At 48.1% G+C, this 19,227-nt stretch overlaps 2 protein-coding genes across 2 annotated transcripts; one reads left to right on the top strand and one right to left on the bottom strand.

The window, feature by feature from the left end:
* Positions 3,382-7,827, top strand: LOC8080096 (outer envelope protein 80, chloroplastic). Its single transcript, XM_002441309.2, has 11 exons — positions 3,382-3,629; positions 3,727-3,793; positions 3,901-3,936; positions 4,274-4,418; positions 4,557-4,715; positions 4,796-4,866; positions 4,941-5,019; positions 5,091-5,206; positions 5,278-5,425; positions 6,559-6,628; positions 7,209-7,827. Exons 1-11 carry the CDS (start codon positions 3,596-3,598, stop codon positions 7,367-7,369), a joined length of 1,086 nt encoding a protein of 361 aa, XP_002441354.1. The 5' UTR covers positions 3,382-3,595; the 3' UTR covers positions 7,370-7,827.
* On the bottom strand, positions 8,333-9,472 carry LOC8067487 (protein LURP-one-related 5). The gene has a single exon (XM_002440006.2). The coding sequence runs from the start codon at positions 9,236-9,238 to the stop codon at positions 8,513-8,515; it is 726 nt and encodes a 241-aa protein (XP_002440051.1). The 5' UTR covers positions 9,239-9,472; the 3' UTR covers positions 8,333-8,512.

Genomic DNA, 19,227 nt, shown 5'->3' with positions numbered 1-19,227 from the left:
AATCTTTTGACCCTAATTAGTCTATGATTAGATAATATTTGCCACAAGCAAACGAAAGTGCTACAGTTCCCAAAATGTAAAATTTTTGCCAACTAAACAAGGCCTTAGCACTTCTGCTAGCTTGTGTTTGGCTGTTTTTCTCTTTGTTTTTTTTTATCTTCTTTTTGCTGAGCTACTGCAGAGTACTTTGCTACTCGATCTATTCCAAATTATAAATAATTTCAATAATTTTGGAGAGTTAAAGCATCTTAATTTTAATTCTGATTACAAAAATACAAAGATTTATAACATCTAATAGATATATTATGAAAGTATAGTTAATAAGGAATCTATTAATACATAGTTAGTATCATAAATGTTATTTATCATATAAATTTAGTTAAACTTAAGATTATTTAATTTTCTAAGATTTTTAGAATGATTTATAATTTAGAATGGAGAAAGTATGATACTAAACACACTTATAAAAGATAAAAAGGTTGAGCTCTTCTGCTAGCGTGTGCTCGATTGTTTTTCTCTTTTTTTTGTTGTGCTAGTTTTCTATGGTGCTAAACACAATTACATAGAAGAATCGTATAGACATGGTTACGCTTGTATAGACACAATTACATGGAAAAATTGTCTGAACGTAGATATATAGGGGGGATTAAACCTCGATATAGGCAATGAGGAAATGTTTAACTCTTTTCTAGTTTGGTGCTTAACTGTCTTTCTTTCTATTTTTATGTTCTCTTGGCTTGCTGCTTAACTGTAAATGTGTTAAATACAATGGACCTGGTCGACTATATGTAAAAACAGTTTGTTACTGACTGCTAGGATATAGTGATTCTACATTAGGCAGTTGTTGAAGTAACAAGATTAAACCAACTGTCGATTGAGATTGATAGAAGAAATGTCTACTCAATTTATAACATTGTTATCTGATCGTTCGATTAATTCTCCTTATCGGTATCTAGCACTTGATTAGGCCCTCCTATTCACAGAACCAACAGAAATATGATCGTCTGATTAATGGGTGATGGTTCGCAATAAATCATTCGATTAGGTCTCTTAGCCGATCAGCACCAAATAGACATATCGCAAATAGGTTGCTTCATCTTACTTTCTAGGCTATATTTGTTTGGGCTATATCGATTAGGGTTTCTTTTACATACCTCTCTCCTACTCTTTCTCTCTCTCTCTCTCTCTCACCCTCTCAGTCCTCACTCCTCACTCCCAATCTCCACCCATCAACTACACTTGTTGTGTGTGCAACCGCTGAGCTGCATCTCCCCCTCCATCCTCATCACACACTCCTCCCTACCTTCCGATTCTAACCCAAGCAGCCCCTTTGTGCATCCTTCTCTATTATGTGTTGTTTCCTCATTCCTTCTACAGTCCTATTGCTTCCTCCTACTACTACTGCAGGATCGTTAATTCTCTTCCCCACCTGCAGGCTGCACGTCCCAAGAGAGTGCAAAAGATGAGTTTTATTATGTCATCATCTCTCCTCTGCACTGCACTGTACTCATCAAATATTGATGTTTTGTGTGTGTGTGTGTGTGTATATATATATCACACATACATAATATGTAGTCACGCTGTATACATGATGATCAAACTAGTAAGAGGTTTATTGGCACCAGGACGATTAGTGATGATTAGCTAATTAAAAAACATTTTTGATGTATAGAGGAAAAAATAAGCCTACATACTGGCAACAAGGAGAAAATACTAAACAACTAAGCAATTGATGTACATAGAAAGCAAAAAACAAAAAAATCAAGAAACATCATATTTATATTATAGAGACACCGACTATAAAAAAGTATGACACTAACATGCGACAAGTCACATTGTAGCCAAGGGTCTGTCCAATCATCTATTCCATCATCTTTGAGTTAAAAGCCCATCCACTACCAACCTTGTCGATACATGGTCATGTCACCTATCCGCACAACTGCACCATGTATCAACCATTGATGTTATTTTTTCTTTCTTCTACCATAGCTACCATCTCAACCTTTTCATTCACTATTTGAATCAATAAATCATCTTCTCTCCGACATGTCCTACCAACAATGGCCACTAGCTACGGACACAACGAGCCTTCCTCCTTATCGATTTATATGCCAAGATAAAGGGATCGTTTATGTGGTCTCCCATCCCTAATTCGAACTTCGTCCAGATGAAGGTGGTGGCTAGGACGTGATGTCACTTGTTATTCCTTCAATGTGATTCATCACGTATTAGTTTTTCAGATAACAAAATAGCAAATAGATCTCTATAACAATGACTTTTTAAGTAATAAGTGTCTTGAGAGGTCCAATGACACCACTTATTGAGGTTTTTGCATAGACTTGTATTGTATCCTTGAGAAACTTTGCCTCCTTACTAATGACAAATCACAAGATCTACACATGCATTTTGCTACTGCCACTATTGACGGCTATATTATAGAGGAAGAAAAAAACATTTAGTAGCTCACAATCTAATTAGGTACTTGAAGAGTGTGGAGGGATGGAGTCACTGTGTGGAAAAAATATTTAGGGAGAGGAGATTAGAAAGGGGGATTGAAGTTTTTTTTACCTTAAGACACTTTATATATCCCTTCTAATTATCAGAAATAGGGATTTTAGTAAAAAAAGAGGATCAGGCAATGTTGCTAGCAATGGGTTATGCCCCAAGAAGAAAGCAACATGCAGTGTGATAATAATCGTGTGAGTTTCCAGGCGACTCAAGACTAGCAAACGTGAAAAAAATACCTTTCAATAGTTTTTTCTAATTGGGTATATAAATATAGTCATCATATATTCTGAATTTCTTGTTAGCCAAAGATAAATAAAGTGATTCACTCTCTAAAGTGCGAATAAGATATAAAAAAATTGTTGGAGCGTGGAAACAAATATAAAATATGTTTTTTATTTAATGATTTTCTAAATGAAGGTTTTGAAAGTGAGACTTTTGGTGATGCGGGCCTTGTTTAGTTCACGAAAAGAATTTTTTTGTGTCACATTGGATATACCAGCATACATTTTGAAGTATTAAACACAACCTAATCAAAAAACAAATTACACAGTTTATCTGAAAACTACAAGATGAATTTATTAAACATAATTAATCCACCATTAGTATATATTGGTTACTGTAGCATTTATGAATAATCATGACTAATTAGACTTTAAAGATATGTCTTGTGATTTATAACTAAACTGTGTAATTAGATTTTTTTTGTCTATATTTAATGCTTCATACATATGTTGAAAAATTTGATGAAATGAGTAAAAGGTTTTCGGGTGGGAAACTAAACAAGGCCTTACTACCTTTATTGCCTGTCACAGAGAGTCAATTTGTTAGAGTTGATTCAATAGTCTTTTATTTTTGTCGAAAAAAAGTAACCACATCCACAACGGAAGGAAGCCGAGCAGGCACAGCTAGTTACCCCACCGAAGCAATCCCACTCTCACAGCCTCACTTCTCCCTCTGCCCCACGCAAAGCACCCAAAGGCCCCCACGGCCCACCGCCTCGGCGCCTCCCGCTCAAATCCTCGCCGCGCCGCGCGGAGCGCCGTGGTGCCCCAGCTCGCATGAGGTGTGCCTCCTCGCGCCCGCAGCCATGGGAGCTCAGCAGAGCGTCAACGCAGGGAAAGGTCATTGCTCTTTCCTTTTGATTTTTTTGTTCGTGGCTATTGTTGCGCGTGTTGGTAATTTGCTGGCGTCGCTCATCTGTTCGTGGAAATGCCGCAGCCAAGGTGGATATGCAAGTCGACCTCACCCATATGCTGTGCGAGGCGCTGCTGCTGCCGCCCCTAAGGTGCTCGGTACTTTGCCTGTTAGGGAGCCCTCTAACTGTTGTGTGCTTTCCCTCTTGGTTTTTCCTTGGGTATAATCCTGACCTGCTGTTGTTCTGGGTGGTTTCAGAAGCTCTGGTGTCACTTTATCGCAAATCGTTGGAAGGTAGGCGTGTGTATGTTTTGCATCCACTGTAAATTTGTTCAAGTGCACCTTGTACTTTAGCATCCGGTGTTTCCTTGTCTCTATGCGCATGCCTTTGATGCCTGGTGCTTAGAACATGTCTGTCCTAGCACGTTCTTGCACATGCCCATCAATGTCTTGCTTGTTCACGACTTCATGCACGTGCAGATTCTTATACTATCTGTCCATCTCCATACCAGATCTGTGCATTTGGGCGTCATGCCTATGCATCTTTCTACGAGTCTGTATGTGTATGTCTTCATTATTGTCTGCAATTTTACTACTGCATTGTGAATCTAGAGTTTGGTTTGGCCTGCAGGATCTCTCTCAAACACCCAAACCTCTTTGGGAGAAGTGAGAAGTTGGATGTGATATTGGATAAAGGAATCAATGACTCCAATGTTGTTGTTGCCTATAGACGCCCAAGGCCTGAGTGGTTATCACAGCAATCATTTGTAATTCAGGTTGGCATTGCGTTTTGTATCTTGGTTATCCTTTTATGTTTGTTATCTAAAGTAAAGCTGAACACTGAAAACCTATTGTTGTTGTAATCTTTTGACTGAATTTACACTTTCTCACTATCCTATGTTTTGAGCAATCAGCACTCAATGACACCAGAAGTTGCCGTCCATGGATTCCCGGCTGATAACTTCACACGATCAGGGAGCAGAGGGATAAACCTTAGTCGATTATCATTTGGTTTGGAGCTTAATGAACCAGCCACATCAAACTGGACGTCGGGAACTAGTGTTAAATTTGAGGTGGGCCTCAACTTAATTTCAATTGATTATCATTAATTTCATGTTATACACGTTCTTTATCTGTTGCCTTTTTCCCACAGCATATCCGTCCTATTAATAATCAGGGCCACTCCATTGCCAGAGACCATGACGGCTTTCCTCTGACATGCAGGTGATGATTTTTTAGGGGATTTCTTTAAATTGCAGCTGAAAGTGCTAATTATACTCTTGTTAATTGTCGTGCAGTGGTAACCTCCATGACAACATGATCATCTTGAAGCAAGAATCTGGTTATGCAGATGTCAATGACAATAGCTTCTTAAAAGTAAGTTATGCCTACTTTATGATGCTATTTCTACCATAATGCCTACCTTATACAGTAACTCTTATTGGTAGGTTAACTTCCAAATGGAACAAGGATTGCCACTTGTACCAAAGTCACTGACCTTCAATAGAGTTAAATGTGCAGTTTCAAAAGGCATTAAGTTGGGTCCGACATTTTTGGTTACTAGGTAATGCCTACCCCTACTATTCATTCTCTAGAAAGCTCTTCTCTGACAGTTCATATCTCTCTACCTCACAGTTTGACAGGCGGATCCATTGTGGGGGACATGGCACCATATCAAGCTTTTGCCATAGGCGGACTTGGTAGTGTCCGAGGCTATGGTGAGGGTGCTGTTGGTTCAGGAAGACTATGTCTAATTGCTAACTGTGAATATACAGTTCCCTTGGTATGTCAATGTAGACCCAATCTGTTTTATGGAGTTTTTTTGGTGCTTATAATAGTTGGAAAAAACCTGGTATCTATAGCAAAGGGGATGGAAACTGTGCTAGAGAAAGATGAATAGACAAGCAGTTGACACCACATATGCAAGCCATAGCACTTATTTTTGACTAGTCAAATGAAGTGGCAACTTATTTTAGCTAGTTAGTTTACCGATTAACAAATGGTTAATTATGAGTTTGTGGTTTCCTGATTTCGGACCTTGAGGCTTCACTGATTTCTGTTCGCAGATTATCATGTGAGACATGTTTGACCATTCTCAGTTTATCATGTGACATATGTAGAAGACCTTTAGTGCTCTGTGTTAGTAAAAACTAATGATCTGCTTGTTCTACTCATAATTTCAAATATTTCATGTTGATCACTGAAGCGTTATGCTACAAGATCTGAATCTTGAGAGTTGCTGCTATTACGCGCCAGCCCTTGAGTTGCACACTGTTTAGAGCAGTAAACAAGTGTTGATTCCATTTACTTCCCCTCATTGTTGTTGAGTGGTGTAACATCTGCACCTTGCACTGGAGTTTTTTCTTTGATGATTTTGTTGAATGTGTTCACAATTCTGTAAGTTATGGTGGTAGTTTGCAGCCACCCACAACTCCACTGATCACACAGTTTAAGATATGTTCATGTCCACTTTTTTTTTAGAAAAAGAAAAAACTTGGAAGCTTTCTTGAATCCTTTAAGCAAGATCTGGGATGGCAAAATTTGCAGTTAACCAGAAATCAGCAATCTGTCTCTAGTTGGAGAGAAACAATGATCAGTACAATTTTCAAGAAATCAGCACCACCAATCTAGCTCCAGCATTTTGTATAAACTAGTGTTGAGAATCTTAGATATCACTAAGAATTTTCCAAGGAAGTGTCTAAGAATTTTCAACAAACAGCATCACTAAGAATTTTGATATCACCAACCATGATTTTTTCAAGAAATCGGCGATCACTAAGAACTTTCCATGGAAATAACATCAGTTTATTGTGAATCTTTGATATTTTGTTTACCTTTGTGCTGTCCAATAAATCCCTAGTATCGAGAACAGTGATATTTGTTAACAACGAAGTATTGAAAAATGTTTTTGTGAAGGTGAAGCATCTGGAGGGTTCTATTTTCATGGACTGTGGCAGTGACTTAGGATCTGCCCGTCATGTTCCTGGTAAGGGTGTTGTGTCCTCTGCGCATACTAGTTCACTAATTTCTATTAGTTTCAAAAATGGACTTGAGGTTCATTACTTAATTGAATACTTCGCAAGAAAGTAACATCATAATTTCTTAAGCTAAGTGCGATTAGTTTCATTTTTAGAAAACAATGGAAGCTTTTATCTTGTAAACATCCATAACTCAGATCAGGGATTGCTAAGTTTGTAATTCACCAGAAGCTGCAATAAATTACTCTGCCCTGCTATATGGGATGCAATCAAGATCTCTTGCAGAGAGGGGTGGTGCGTGGTGGTGGTGGAAATGCCTAGATAACATATCATATAGAACGGAGAAAGACAACTGATAATTTGCGTGATTGACATCAGTGTGCAGTATGATACAAATGCACTTAGAAACACAGCAACAATACATGATCGATAATTGATCATTGCATATTCATCTCTAGTTATAGAAAATGTAGTTTTCAACGTCCTCAAAATTTCTTTGCATCAGATGCAGTGTTTACTATGATCTTATGGAAACCATTCTTCCCAGTAGTATCAGTAACATGAACAATTATTCACACATAACTGCAGGTAATCCAGCTCTGCGGCAAGGGAAACCAGGATTTGGTATTGGATTTGGATATGGACTTCACTTCAACACTAACTTAGGTCAGATCCGTGTCGACTATGCTATGAATGCATTTAATCGCAAGACCATCTACTTTGGAATCAACAGTAGTGGTGGCTCTTAGGTTATGAAAGACATAACTCTCACTTAACATAGACTGGCAATTCAATTTGATTCTTTCCGTGGACATAGAAGGGGTCTCCCCCCCAGTTTTCTTTCTTGACGTTGTTTGTACATGCCAGCAGAAGCTTATTGTTTGTACATGCTGCCATTCAAAGGGTGTATAGTTGGGAACTTGGGATACACGAGGTTCACGCTCTTTGTTATTTATTGTTATGTGTTTTTTTGGGTTGGGGGGGGGGGGGGGGTGCTTCCTGATAAGATGGTATGTGTAGAACTGCTCCAAAGTTACTTCCACTGCTTTATAGCTTAATAACTTCATTAGGTTTGCAAAATATACAAATAGATATTTATGGTCAATGTAACTTATTTGTTTGATGCTAAATATTTTCTGAGCTAGATGCTGAGCAAACATTTGCGGATAAGATGATGAGTAGAACTGCTCCACAGATACTTCCATTACATCACAGCTTCATTAGGGTGAAACATATGTTTATGGTCGATGTCATATTGTGGACTTGTGTCAACGTCAAATGTGGTTTATTTGTGATGGAAAGGGCAGGTCATTCGTTGGGAGAATCTGTTTGTACTTGTACCTATTAGTTCTTCCATTTTTATTCGGGAACCTGTCACCCGTGCGGCAGATGAAATCTGACGTCGCCTCTGATACGTTAGTGATTAGCATCACCTGTCTTTTGGTTAGTTTGGTTATGTTGCTCTGATGTTGCTATTGTACCAAACAGAAAAAAAATCAATGCAGCCTCTGGAGTGTCAATTTGTCCTGTTTCCACAGCAGTTTATACCGAAAGGGCAAAAAGATCTTGCCACCGCCCAGGCGCTGTCCGTGCATTGCCACCCACGTAAATGGCGTCCATTTTCTTGGCTTGAAAGAGCCTGCTTCACTCCACTGCCACACACAGGAATTCCACGTTTTTTACTCCGAAAACAACGGGACCGGCCCATCAGGTGGTGGAAGGAAAAAGGAAGCACCGAATTGAGAAGATAATTCACATCATGCTCAAAGGTAAAGTACAACCCAAAGATTGGAGATCCAAACTCTGACGACGAAGAAGAACCATCAGAAAAACTGTTTGTGGATTTTACTACATCACGAGGATCCCACGAGCGGGAAGCCGATCCCGCGTGCTTACGCCGGCGAGGTGGCGGCCTCGAGGAGTTCCTCTCCCAGGTCGCCGTCGACGTCGTCCTCGGTGATCCGGTCGAGCACGAGCACGATCCCCATGGCGAAGGCGGCGTCGAACCCCGCGCGCACCCAGAGCACGAAGACGTCCCGGCCCATCATGACGTGCGCGTCCTCGTCCACCTTCCGCCTCACCTCCGCCACCACCACATCCTCCTCCGCCTCCTCCTCCTCCCCCTTGCCGTCGCCCGCGGCCCATGCCTTGGCGGAGGCGACGACGCGGCAGCAGCGGCGCGGGAAGGACCCGTCGACGCGGAACTCCCCGGCGACGGGCGCGAGGAGGTCGACGAGCACGGCGGCGGCGCCGGTCCCAGCGCCGAGGATGGAGGAGCGGCGCGCGGAGAAGACGGGCTTCTGTCCCTGCGCCGCGCCGTCGCCGAGGAATCCGTCCCAGCGGTTGTGCAGGCTGGGGCGGCGGCGGCGCACCGTGAGGACGGGCTCCCCCCTGGCGCCCAGCAGCGCGAGGTCCCCCCTGGCGGCGCCGCCCCCGCACGCCCCGCCGCGGCCGTACGTCTCGACGCGGAACGCCAGCGCGCCGTTCCGGTGGTCGTACGCCTCCAGCCCGTCCCCCGGGGTGAAGAGCGTCGTCTTCCGCACCGTCAGCTCCCTGTCCTCGCCCTCGCAGTACTCCTCCCCGACTATCGCCACCCGCTGCTGCTGCTGCGGCGACATCTCCCTCCCGTGATCTCTCTCTGTCTGGTGATTCCTCGCTGCACGACTCGGCGTGCGACACCCTACACGCGTGAGCGGAGGGTGGAGACCGGAGACGGCCGGGCTGCTGGTGGTGGTAGAAGCAGCTTGGTTTTATGAAGTGGCCAAGTGGGGGCGGATCGAGAGAGCCAAGAGATGTCGGCGTTCGCTTTCGCGTCGCCCTCGCGTGGGTGAGTTTATACACGCTCACGCTCGCCAACGCGCCGGCCATGGCGGGGTGGTGGTGTGGGGCCAGCAGATGGGGCGGGTTGATTCGATCCGATCCGCCGTCCGCCCGCCGTCAGTCGCCAGGGCCACAAGCGAAGCGAGACGCGGGAACGCAACGGGTGAAGCAACGGGATCAGATTGGATGTGGATGTAGTATTTTTGGTAGTAGTAATAACTCGATCGATGATAACGTACTAGTATAATGCGCACGGAACAATGTTGACGAGTCGTACGTACAGACGTTGTCGCGTTTGAGTAAAAAAAAGAAAAAGCTGGAGCCTTTGGCTTTGCCGCGAGACAAGGGCACTCACAATAGAGTCTAAAGTTATTTATTATCTCGAACAATGTGGACTTGGAGTCTAAATAAGACTTGGAGTCTTATTTTTTCTACATCTTTCTTCAATAAATACGGTGTCACATCAGCAAAATACCATTGTCTTGTACTCTGTGATAGAGTCTTGTATTGGGAGTGCCCTAAGATAAGCATCGTTATTACACTTGTGTCAACCTAAACAACACAACATGCAGGAGTGCTGCGACCGCAGTGACGAGCGTGTTCATTTATTTGAAAAGTTAAAATAAAAAATATTATTTGCCGATGTATTAGTGATTGACCTGTTCATTTACCTGAAAAAATATAATAAAAAATATTATTAATTGATTTATTATGAAAAAAATATTGTTAGCTAGTAGATAGATTTAGCTAGTAAGCTCAGCTAAACAGGGCTGAAGCCATCGCAAAACATGAACGGTAGAAATTGCTGAAGCCCCGATTCCCGAACCCGGCAAAACAAGAGACGCCGCCTCCTTTACCCACCCTGAGGTCTACCGGGATTTTTGAAGTGGCGAGAGATACTGGAAAAAGTCATGATACGCGTCACCGCTCATTGCACACGCTTCGTCCACGTGGTCCAGATAGTGCCACGAAGCCCATGCCCAGGCCTCAAGGGCTCAGTCCCGGCGGGCCATGCTGCTGGGCTCCGGACTTCTAGACTTCGGCACCGCCTTGTCCCGACTTTGGGGCGCAGTGTCAGACTGATAGGTGGGCGACTTCGCCATAAAAAGAAATCTGATTCCTCCACGAAACATTAAATATATATATAAATAATAATTAATTATATAGTTTTTTATAATTTAAAATAAGAATTTTTTAAACATAGTCTATAATTAAATTATATTTTTAAAAAAAACAAAAATACTACCCTATCTATTTTGTAAAATTTTTTAAACTAAAACAAGGCCTCCCCTGGGTCTATTTTGAACTAGCACAGTATTGTAGTAGGGGGCGCGGGGACGTGCGGATGAGCGGTCCAGCAATTGGGAATTCTTGGTTTCCCATCTTCATCCTCGTGGGAAAAAAATTCCCCCATTTTGTCTCCGCTAAATGTTATCGAGGAGATTTTCTCTCTGTCCTTATCTCCGAGCGGAAAATAATCTGTTTTCCATATTCGCGTTAGTTCACATTAATTTATGTAATATTAACTATTCAAATATTTATCAATTCATATTAATACTATACAAACAAATTATTTCTACAAAGATTCACATTTAAGACTGAAAAAATGAAGAATTAGAGTTTTAACTTTGCTTATTGTCGAGGGTATCGGTAAGGGGTACCCTCAGCGATACGCATTACGAGATTGTCCGTACGCGGGTCGAGACCCCCAATTCGACGCTCTAATCTCGCGCATGCGCCGCTATCGACGACCGCAACCTCGAAGACGGAAATAGCGTCGAGCGAATCGATCAGGCGTCGAGCGTTAGTTACCGTCGAATACGGAACAGGCTCATGCGAACCGGAGGGCGTCGAGCGCGAGGACGCCACCCGCCGCCTGACACACGCACGCGGGCCGGAGCATTAAGTATGCCCGATGCTTCCCCACCTAACGCACAGGTCACGGGAGGCGTGATAGGGAACAGGCTTCCGTCCCATCAACCTTTTTGCAGCTTTCCTACCGAACGACCCGGGGTGTGTCGGGACACAGGAAACCAGGATGGAGCGCCTAACCGAGACACCCGAGGTCGGCGCTCCAGTACGTGGCGTCCGACCCTCGACCAAACAGGGTCCCTTCCCAGGGACAAGTTGGACGTCGACTGACGACACTACAGCTACCCTGCCGGATTCGCCACCATATCGTACAGACATGCGATCCCAGAAACAGTGCAAGGCGGCACCCAGGGCAGAACGCAGGAGCACGCGTAATCATCACCGGGCTATCAGGATGGGACGGCTCGAGGCCATGCTGCACAGGAACCTCGAATAGGTCGGCGCTCCATGCGGCTAACGACCCCTACTCTAAACGTCTACACATGTACCCTGTGTCTCTCCTTGGAGCTATAAAGGGAGAGACTCAGGAATAGAAGAGGGGGACGACACTAGGACACAAGGCCACACTGATACGTAGTAGAGCTTCACACTTCATGCCACGCTTGTATTCACCCCTGTACAAGCACTTAGGTGCAAGATAATACAAACTCTCTCCCCCCCCGCTGGACGTAGGGCCTTCTCTTGCCCGAACCAGGATAAATCTCAGTGTCTTCTTGCATCACCATCCGGAAAGGGGAGCACGCATACAAATTTACTCGTTGGTGTGACCCCCCGGGGGATAAAACACCGACAGTTGGCGCGCCAGGTAGGGGTCCTGCGTGTTTTTCACCGATTTCCCACCACTTTCCGGATGGCTACTCCTGCCTCGCCGCTTCCGCACTCCACGGTGATTTGGTTTGGGAGTCTCGAGTTCATGTCTACGGGCTTCGGCTACGACATGATCTTGCTCTCGGTCAAAAGACCAGGAGGAGTCCGCGTTACGCCAGCACGGTTGAAGGCTCCAAGACGCCCTCACCACCACGCCTCCCCGCCTAAGAAGAGGCGCGGGCAGCACCACCACGGCCCCCTTGCTTCGGCACGACCAACAACTCGTGCAAGGCAGGATGCGGGCCACGGGTCGGCAGCACCGTCTGACCGAGCAACAAGCGCGACGACTCAGCACCACGCGACGACGGGGGGAGACTCGTCTTGCGCACCCTCCCCCACCGCAGCTAGGCTACCTCCACGCGGGTTGTTCTCTCCAAGGACGGCACTGCCGTTCGGATTGGACAACGCCGCGGCATCGCTCGCCAAGACGATATGCCCAAACGCTCAGACATACGTGGAAAGACCAATGGTCATTCCACGTAGTTCCGAAGAGCAGCGGCCGACGTCCGAACTGTCGGGCCTTTCCCGAGTACGAGGCCTCCGCCGTCTAGGCCCCGGACGATACTCGATCACCTCCCTCAGGCAGCGATGGCTGGAGAAAGGACGTGAATGTCTCCACGCTGCCGAGCCGGACTCCGACTCCGAGACGGACAGTTATGACCCTACGAGGGAATGCTATCACCTCGACGGAGCGGCAGAAACCACCGACGAGACACGGGATGCTGTTGCGGGTGGACGAGCCCCCGCGGCGCAAGAAGACCCCAGGACGCCTGGGAACGACGGACGGTTCGACCCTCTTCCTCAGGAAGATAGAACTGCGCAGCTCGCGCAGCTGCGGGAGCTCAAGATGAAGCTCGACGAAGATCGCGAGCGCCTCGTCCTGCTCGAGCAAATCCTCGAACAAGACCTGCCCTACCCGCCAGGCGGAAGTGTCCGCAGACGCGCTCGAGAGGTACATCGACAGATCGTCGGTGACACGGAGGCGGAGAAACCTGTCGGCCGTTTCCCTCGAGCAGGCCAGAATGTAGTGGCAGCGACGATGTTGCTGCGTAACATGCCAGAACCATCGAATTCCCAGGCCCGACGAATTCGAGATGAAGTTCAGACGTTGCTCCAGGTGGCAGCAGTTCAACAAGCCGAAAGTTCGGCATCTCGACGACGAGGAGCTGCCACAGAGAAGCGCAACGAACAGCCTCTAATCGAAGAGGAAGTGTCTGTCCAGCAACAACCTCCCCCTCGAGGTAGAAAGACCGCTCTCATCCTCCCCGCCGACAATCAACGTCGACACGACGCGCGACACGACGTCAAAGAAAATAGACGCCGCCGGCACGGAGACGCGGAAGAACGTGGTTATAGCGCGCATCGCGGCGGGAGGTACGACAGCAACAAGGACCGGGTGGCCCCCGAACCTCCGGGCCCGCGGGTGTTCAGCAGGGCGATTCGCAGCACGCCCCTGCCCAGTCCATTCCGACCCCCAACCAGCATCGCGAAGTACAATGGAGAAACCAAGCCAGAGCTATGGCTGGCCGATTTCAGGCTGGCTTGTCAGCTAGGAGGTGCTCGGGGAGATGATCGAGCCATCATCAGACAGCTACCCCTTTTCCTCTCCGACACCGCCCGTCGATGGCTCGAGGAACTCCCGGCCAATCAGATTCACAACTGGGTCGACCTGGTCAGAGTCTTCGAGGGTAATTTCAAAGGGACCTATATACGGCCAGGGAACTCGTGGGACCTCAGCAAATGCAAACAGAAGTCGGGGGAGACTTTACGGGAGTACGCTCGACGCTTCTCGAAGCAGCGCACTGAGTTACCACACATCCCCGACCACGACGTCATCTTGGCGTTTGTCTCAGGCACCACCAGTCGAGACTTGGTGCGGGAATTAGGCCGCAATCGACCTCAGACCGTCGACGAGCTGGTGGACGTAGTAGCTAACTACGCGGCAGGGGAGGAGGCAGTCGGCGCCTTCTTCAGCTCAGAAGGAAGAAAAGGCAAGCAGCCCGTCGACGAAGATGGGACTTCCGGTCGAGGCCTCAAGAAAAATAAAAGGAAGCAGAAAGTACGGCAGTTCCACCAGGGAGATTCGGGCGACGACCTCGTCGCCACGATGGATCGAAAGAAGCCGCGAGGCCCTCCAGAGGGAGGCATCTTCGACAAGATGTTGGAGGAGCCGTGCCCTTACCATAAGGGAGGCGCTAACCACAAACTCAGGGATTGTCGCATGCTGAGAAAGCATTTCGACGGTCAGGGGTTCAAAAAAGATGCGCGTGATGACTCCAAGAAGGAGAAGGCTGGCGGCAAGGAGGACAACAAAGATGACGACGGCTTCCCCGCCGTCCACGACTGCTACATGATCTATGGCGGGCCTTCGACTCAGTTGACCACGAGGCAACGCAAGAGGGAGCGTCGCGAAGTCTTTGCAGCAAGGATGGCGGTGCCCCAGTATCTTAGCTGGTCAAGCACGGCCATCACCTTCGACCGAGAGGATCACCCCGACAAAGTGGTCGCCCCAGGCGTCTACCCGCTCGTCGTCGACCCCATCATCGTCAACACCCGACTCTCGAAAGTGCTGATGGACGGCGGCAGCAGCCTCAACATTATCTACCTCGAGACCCTCGATCTCCTCGGCATCGATAGAGAACGCCTCCAGCCGAGCGCCGGCGGCTTCCATGGCGTCGTACCAGGGAAAAAAGCACTGCCAGTAGGTCGAATCGACCTACCGGTCTGCTTCGGAACGGCGGCCAACTTCAGGAAGGAGACCCTCACCTTTGAGGTGGTTGGGTTCCGAGGCACGTACCACGCCATCATCGGACGCCCGGGCTACGCCAAGTTCATGGCTATACCCAACTACACATACTTGAAGCTGAAGATGCCTGGTCCCAAAGGCGTCATCACCATCAGTTCTTCCTTCGAGCACGCGTACGAGTGCGACGTCGAGTGCGTCGAGTACGGGGAGGCGGTCGAGAGCTCCACCGAGCTCGTTGCGAAGCTCGAAGCCATGGCCGCTGAGGCTCCAGAACCTAAACGTCATGCGGGCAGCTTCGAGGCGGTGGAAAGTACTAAGAAGATCCTGCTCGACCCCAACAACTCCGACGGCAAGGTGCTGACAATCAGCACCGACCTCGACCCCAAATAGGAAGCCGTGCTCGTCGACTTTCTCCGTGCGAATGCTGATATGTTTGCATGGAGTCCCTCGGATATGCCGGGCATACCGAGGGAAGTCGCCGAGCACTCCTTGGAGATTCGAGCCGGTTCCAAGCCAGTGAAGCAGCGTTTGCGCCGATTCGACGAGGAAAAGCGCAAGATCATTGGCGAGGAAGTCCGAAAGCTTTTGACGGCCGGATTCATCAAGGAGGTTCATCATCCTGACTGGTTAGCGAACCCTGTATTAGTTAAGAAAAAGAATGGGAAAATGAGGATGTGTGTCGATTATACTAGTTTGAATAAAGCATGTCCGAAAGTTCCTTTTCCGTTACCACGCATTGATCAAATTGTCGATTCTACCGCGGGATGTGAAACCCTTTCTTTCCTTGATGCTTATTCTGGTTATCACCAAATAAAAATGAAAGAGTCCGACCAGCTCGCGACCTCTTTTATCACGCCTTTCGGGATGTTTTGCTACGTGACCATGCCATTTGGGCTTCGAAACGCGGGAGCAACGTATCAACGTTGCATGCTCCACGTATTTGGCGAACATATAGGTTCAACGGTCGAGGCCTACGTCGACGACATTGTCGTCAAGTCAAAGCAACGAGGAGACCTGATCCAGGACCTCGAGGTTGCTTTCAGCTGCTTACGCACCAGCCGGATCAAGCTTAATCCCGAGAAGTGCGTTTTTGGCGTGCCTCGAGGCATGCTCCTAGGTTACATTGTTTCACAGCGCGGTATCGAGGCCAACCCCGAGAAAGTCTCGGCCATCACGAAAATGGGGCCAATCCGAGACATCAAGGGTGTCCAGAGAGTCACGGGGTGCCTGGCGGCTCTGAGCCGTTTCATCTCGAGACTAGGAGAAAAGGCATTACCATTATATCGACTCCTGAAGAAGATCGAGCGCTTTTCCTGGACCCCCGAGGTCGAGGAAGCACTCGAAAAACTGAAGAAGACGCTGACCTCGGCACCAGTCCTGGTTCCACCTCAACCTGCGGAGCCTCTACTCCTCTACGTCGCGTCGACGGCTCAGGTCGTCAGCGCGGCGGTGGTGGTCGAAAGACAAGAGGAGGGTCACGCGCTGCCGGTCCAAAGGCCAGTCTATTTCGTCAGCGAGGTGCTCTCGGAGACCAAGACGCGTTACCCCCAAATCCAGAAGCTGATCTACGCCGTAATCCTCGCCCGCCGCAAATTACAGCATTACTTCCTTGGTCATCCTATCACGGTGGTCTCTTCTTTCCCTTTGGGCGAGATAATCCAGAGCAAGGAGGCCACGGGAAGGATAGCAAAGTGGTCGGTCGAGCTCATGAACGAGACTCTCACTTACGCGCCTCGAAAGGCTATTAAATCGCAAGCCCTGGTAGACTTCGTCGCGGAATGGACGGACTCCCAGCTTCCCCCAACCCAGGTTCAGGCGGAGCTGTGGACAATGTATTTCGACGGGTCACTCATGAAAACTGGGGCAGGGGCCGGCCTACTATTCATCTCACCCTTGGGCGTCCACATGAGGTACATAATCAGGATTCACTTCGCCGCATCTAACAATGTCGCAGAGTATGAGGCCCTCGTCAACGGTCTCAAGATCGCTATCGAGTTAGGAGTCCGACGCCTCGACGTCCGAGGCGACTCCCAACTCGTCATCGACCAGGTAATGAAAGCCTCGAGTTGCCATGACCCAAAAATGGAAGCATACTGCAAGGAGGTGCGTCGACTCGAAGACAAATTCCACGGCCTCGAGCTTGTCCATGTCGCTCGACGCTACAACGAGGCAGCCGATGAACTCGCCAAGATCGCATCTACCAGAGGCACAGTGCCGCCTGATGCGTTCTCAAAGGATCTACACGAGCCATCCGTCGACCTAGGCACGGGGGCTGGCGTCGACGCCACCATTGCCCAACCAACCAATGCTGTCAATGCGCTCTTGATGGAGGAAGAGGTGATGGAAATAGAACGACGACCGGGTCGACCATTCGATTGGCGCACACCGTTCCTCGACTGCCTTATCCGCGGTGAGTTGCCAGAAGACAGGACAGAAGCTCGCCGTATCGCTCGACGGGCCAAATCATATGTGATCTATGGTGAAGACAACGAGCTATATCGACGGAGCCCGACGGGAATCTTACAGCGTTGCATCACCATAGAGGAAGGCCGAAAACTCCTCGACGACCTGCACTCGGGGGCTTGTGGCCACCACGCCGCCCCACGAACCCTTGTAGGAAACGCTTTTCGGCAAGGCTTTTACTGGCCAACGGCCGTGGCGGATGCCGTCGAGCTCGTACGCTCGTGTCACGGGTGCCAATTCTACGCCAAACAGACGCACCTGCCCGCCCATGCTCTTCAGATGATCCCCATCACCTGGCCGTTTGCGGTGTGGGGGCTCGACTTAGTAGGACCTCTACAAAAGGCGAAAGGAGGATATACGCATTTGCTGGTGGCTATTGACAAGTTCTCTAAATGGATCGAGGCTCGACCCATCACTAACATCCGCTCCGAGCAGGCCGTCCTCTTCTTCTCCGACATCATCCATCGATTTGGGATCCCCAATGTCATCATCACCGACAACGGCACCCAGTTTACTGGCAGAAAGTTCTTGGATTTCTGTGATCAGCATCACATCCGTGTGAATTGGTCCGCAGTAGCCCACCCTCGAACTAACGGCCAGGTCGAGCGTGCCAACGGCATGATTTTACAAGGACTCAAGCCAAGGATCTACAATCGATTGAAGAAATTCGGCAAAAGATGGGTCGAGGAGCTTTCCTCGGTCCTATGGAGCCTAAGGACAACGCCGAGCAGAGCCACTAAATACACCCCGTTCTTTATGGTCTACGGCTCTGAGGCTATCCTCCCCACAGACCTCGAGTATGGGTCACCTCGACTCAAGGCTTACAATGAGCAATCGAACAAAGAAGCTCAAGAAAACGCGGTCGACCAACTCGAGGAAGCTCGAGACATGGCCCTCCTCAACTCTGCTAGATATCAGCAGAGACTCCGACGCTACCACGACAAGCACGTGCGCAAGAGGGACCTCAACGTAGGCGACCTTGTCCTACGACGCCGGCAAAGCAACCAAGGACGCCACAAGCTAACCCCACCTTGGGAAGGCCCGTATGTGGTGGCCGAGGTCCTTAAGCCAGGAACGTACAAATTGGCGGACGAAAAGGGGGCAGTCTTCACCAACGCATGGAACATCGAACAGCTACGTCGATTCTACCCCTAGAAGTCCTAGATTTACGATCCTACTTTTTGTACGAAGACTTTGTAAATGAACGCATGAATAAATAAAGTCTTTCCCTCGAGCAGTTTCTTTCTGTACCAAAAATAGTTACGAATTATAGTCTCGACGTTAAAAGGGGATGCCGACCATGACCCATCATAGTCCGCACCCCCTCGGGGGCTACCAGAGGGACGACCCCTCCCCAAGCGTCGAAAAAGCCAAAAAGTTTCTCTATTTCCTACTTAGTAAACCTTGAACGATCGAGTAGTCGAGGCGCCTCGAGCCCCTCGAAGACCGAAGGATAGCGAGCCTGAGAACACCCACGCCCCCGGGCTATGGAAACTCTACTCACTCCCTCACCCTCGAGGCGATCGAGGCTGTGTTTTACGAAAAATCGAACAAGGAACACATGTGTAGGCACAAAGGAAATAAAAGAACATCGAGTGGAAAGACAAACAAACATTTAACAACCACAAAAGTACTGTATCGCTCAGAAACAAGATTAACTAAGTTTTATACAAGGGGCCCCAGGCACCCCGAGCAGGCTCGCAGGCCTCAATCCATGGTACGATCCTCGCCACCCTCACCTCCGCCCGAGCCAGTCTCAGGAGGAAGCACCTCAGGTTCAAATAGCTTGGCCAGCCTCTCTCCAGGGGCCTCCGCGTCATCGATCAAAGTGTGAAGCCT

Source organism: Sorghum bicolor, chromosome 9, assembly GCF_000003195.3.
Source record: "Sorghum bicolor cultivar BTx623 chromosome 9, Sorghum_bicolor_NCBIv3, whole genome shotgun sequence".
Classification (NCBI taxonomy): domain Eukaryota; kingdom Viridiplantae; phylum Streptophyta; class Magnoliopsida; order Poales; family Poaceae; genus Sorghum; species Sorghum bicolor.
This window is presented reverse-complemented; position numbering and strand designations above follow the sequence as displayed.